This window comes from Penaeus monodon, chromosome 42 (assembly GCF_015228065.2).
Source record: "Penaeus monodon isolate SGIC_2016 chromosome 42, NSTDA_Pmon_1, whole genome shotgun sequence".
NCBI classification, from domain to species: Eukaryota; Metazoa; Arthropoda; class Malacostraca; order Decapoda; family Penaeidae; genus Penaeus; species Penaeus monodon.
The window spans coordinates 21902128-21904627 of NC_051427.1; the positions used below are offsets into that span (position 1 = coordinate 21902128).

A 2500-nucleotide genomic window follows, 5' to 3' on the forward strand; every position below is an offset into this window, starting at 1 on the left:
GTGTGTGCGTGTGTGTGTGATTTGCTGATGTGTGTAACCGAATGTGTCTGTGTCTTTCTGCTTACCGTACTGTTGTTGGACAAAAATGCAAATAATTTCTTTAATATTAATTGTCAGGAACTGACCTAACTGTCTTCCACGCCCTTTGTGTGTCTGCCTCTCCCGCCGTCCTTCCCTCCTTCGCCTCACTCCCTGTCCCGTCGCCCTTCCCTCCCTCGCTTCCCTCTCCTCCGTTCGCTTCCTTCCCGTCTTCCCCATGTCGCCCTGTCCCTCCATTGCCGCCTCATCCTCTTTTCCTCCGTGTCCCTCTCTCCTCCGTACCCTTCTCCTCCTCCTTCCTGTGTCATCCCTTCTCCCTCTCGCCTCCTCCTCGTATCCTTCCTCCCGTTCCGCGTCTCATCCCTTCCTCCTTTACTCCTGCGTCCTGCCCTCCCTCCGCTTCCTTACCTCCCTGCCTTCCCCCGCAGTGCCCCTCTACCTTGTCTTTGAGGGCCGCGTCCTTCGAGAAGCTTCCACCGATCTTCAACAACAATAACAAGTGAGTGAAAGAGCGGCTTTTTTGGAATCATTCATAGATAATTTCTGATGCATGTGGATCTAGTTTTCTAAATTCGCGACCAGTGGCTACAAGGTGTCCAAATGAAATTAATGATGACGCTAGTGCCGGCAGACACATACCTAAAAAGAATAGCAACAATGAGTCAAGGACGGCCAGCTTGACCCAAGCCCCCCCTAAGCCAGTCCCCCGACCGCCTTCCTCTCCGCAGGGAGCCAGAGAAGCTGTTCGACCGGCCGGCGCGACGCCACAGCCTGGGCGACGTGCGGCGCCCCGAGAGCGTGCTCAGCCTGCGCAGCCCGACCAGGTGAGGACGCCCCCACACGCACACACACACAGACACACACACACACACACACAGACACGCACACACACACACGCCACACACACACACACACACACACACACAACACACACACACACACACACACACACACCACACACACACACACACACCACAACACACGCACAAAAACACACCACACACGACACACACGGTATATATATATATATATATAAAATATATATATTATAATCAAATAGAATATATATATATATATATATATATATATGTAATATATACACATATAATATATAAACATATATATATATATATATATAATTATATATATATATATATATATATGTATATATACACATATACATACATATGTATATATATACATATATAAAATATATATTATATATATATATATATAATAAATATTATATATATATATATATATATATATATTATAAGATATAAATTAGAATATAGATAAAAACACACACACACACACACACAACACACCACACACACACACACACACACAACACACACACACACACACACACACCCCACACACACAACACATACACTCATTATTATATATTAATATATATATATATATATATATATATAAATATATATAATATACATACATATATATATATATATAATATATAATATAATATAAATATTTTATATATATATATTTTATGAGTGTGTATATATATATATATATATTATATATATATATATATATATAATATATAATTTTATAATTTAAAATATATATATAATATATATATCTATAAAATATATATATATATAATGTATATTACATAATATATATTACATATATAGATATAAATATAGATATATAATATAAACACAAAAGACACACACGCACACACTCATATATATATATATATAATATATATATTATTATAATATATATAAATTAATATGTATATGATATATATATTATATATTATTATATATATATATAATATTATTTTATATATATATAAAATATATATATGTGGTGTGTGGTGTGGGGTGTGTGTTGTGGGGTTGGGGGTGTGTGTGTGTGTGGGTGTGGGTGTGTGTGTGTTTGTGTGTGGTGTGGCGGGGTGTGTGGGGTGTGTATGTATATTAATATAAATTTATATATATATATATATAATGTATATGTATATAATTAATATATAGGATATATTATAATATATATACATACATATATATACATACGTATACACATATATATTTATTTATGCATATATAGATAGATATATGTATATGTATGTGTGTGTATGCGTGTACACAAGCACACTCTGTATATATATTTATATGCGTATGTATGTTTTCGTGCGTGTTTCATTTTTTGTTGGTATGTATATATATGCACATATATGTACTGTATATACACAGAATATGATATATATAGTTTACACATCAGGAAGTATTAATTGTATTACAAGAATCATTGCCTGATATGTATTCTATAGAAAATGAGCAATCCTAATGTGTCACTGACTTGTTGCTGACTGAACTGTGGTTACCGTTTGTCCATGAAGTTCTGTCCTAGATTACACAGGCACTGCATGCCGGGAATAACATACGATCTCGATGTTGCTCACGAGAGGGTCACTTGCAGAGCT

General features: G+C 35.5%; 1 protein-coding gene across 1 annotated transcript in view; it reads left to right on the plus strand.

Annotated features, from left to right (window-relative positions):
- Positions 1 to 2500, plus strand: part of LOC119598917 (kinesin-like protein KIF19) — a gene marked incomplete in the record, with an annotated part of 27938 nt that overhangs the window by 18982 nt on the left and 6456 nt on the right. The window contains 2 exon segments of the mRNA XM_037948628.1: positions 468 to 538; positions 768 to 863. Coding sequence (XP_037804556.1) covers positions 468 to 538; positions 768 to 863 — 167 coding nt within the window.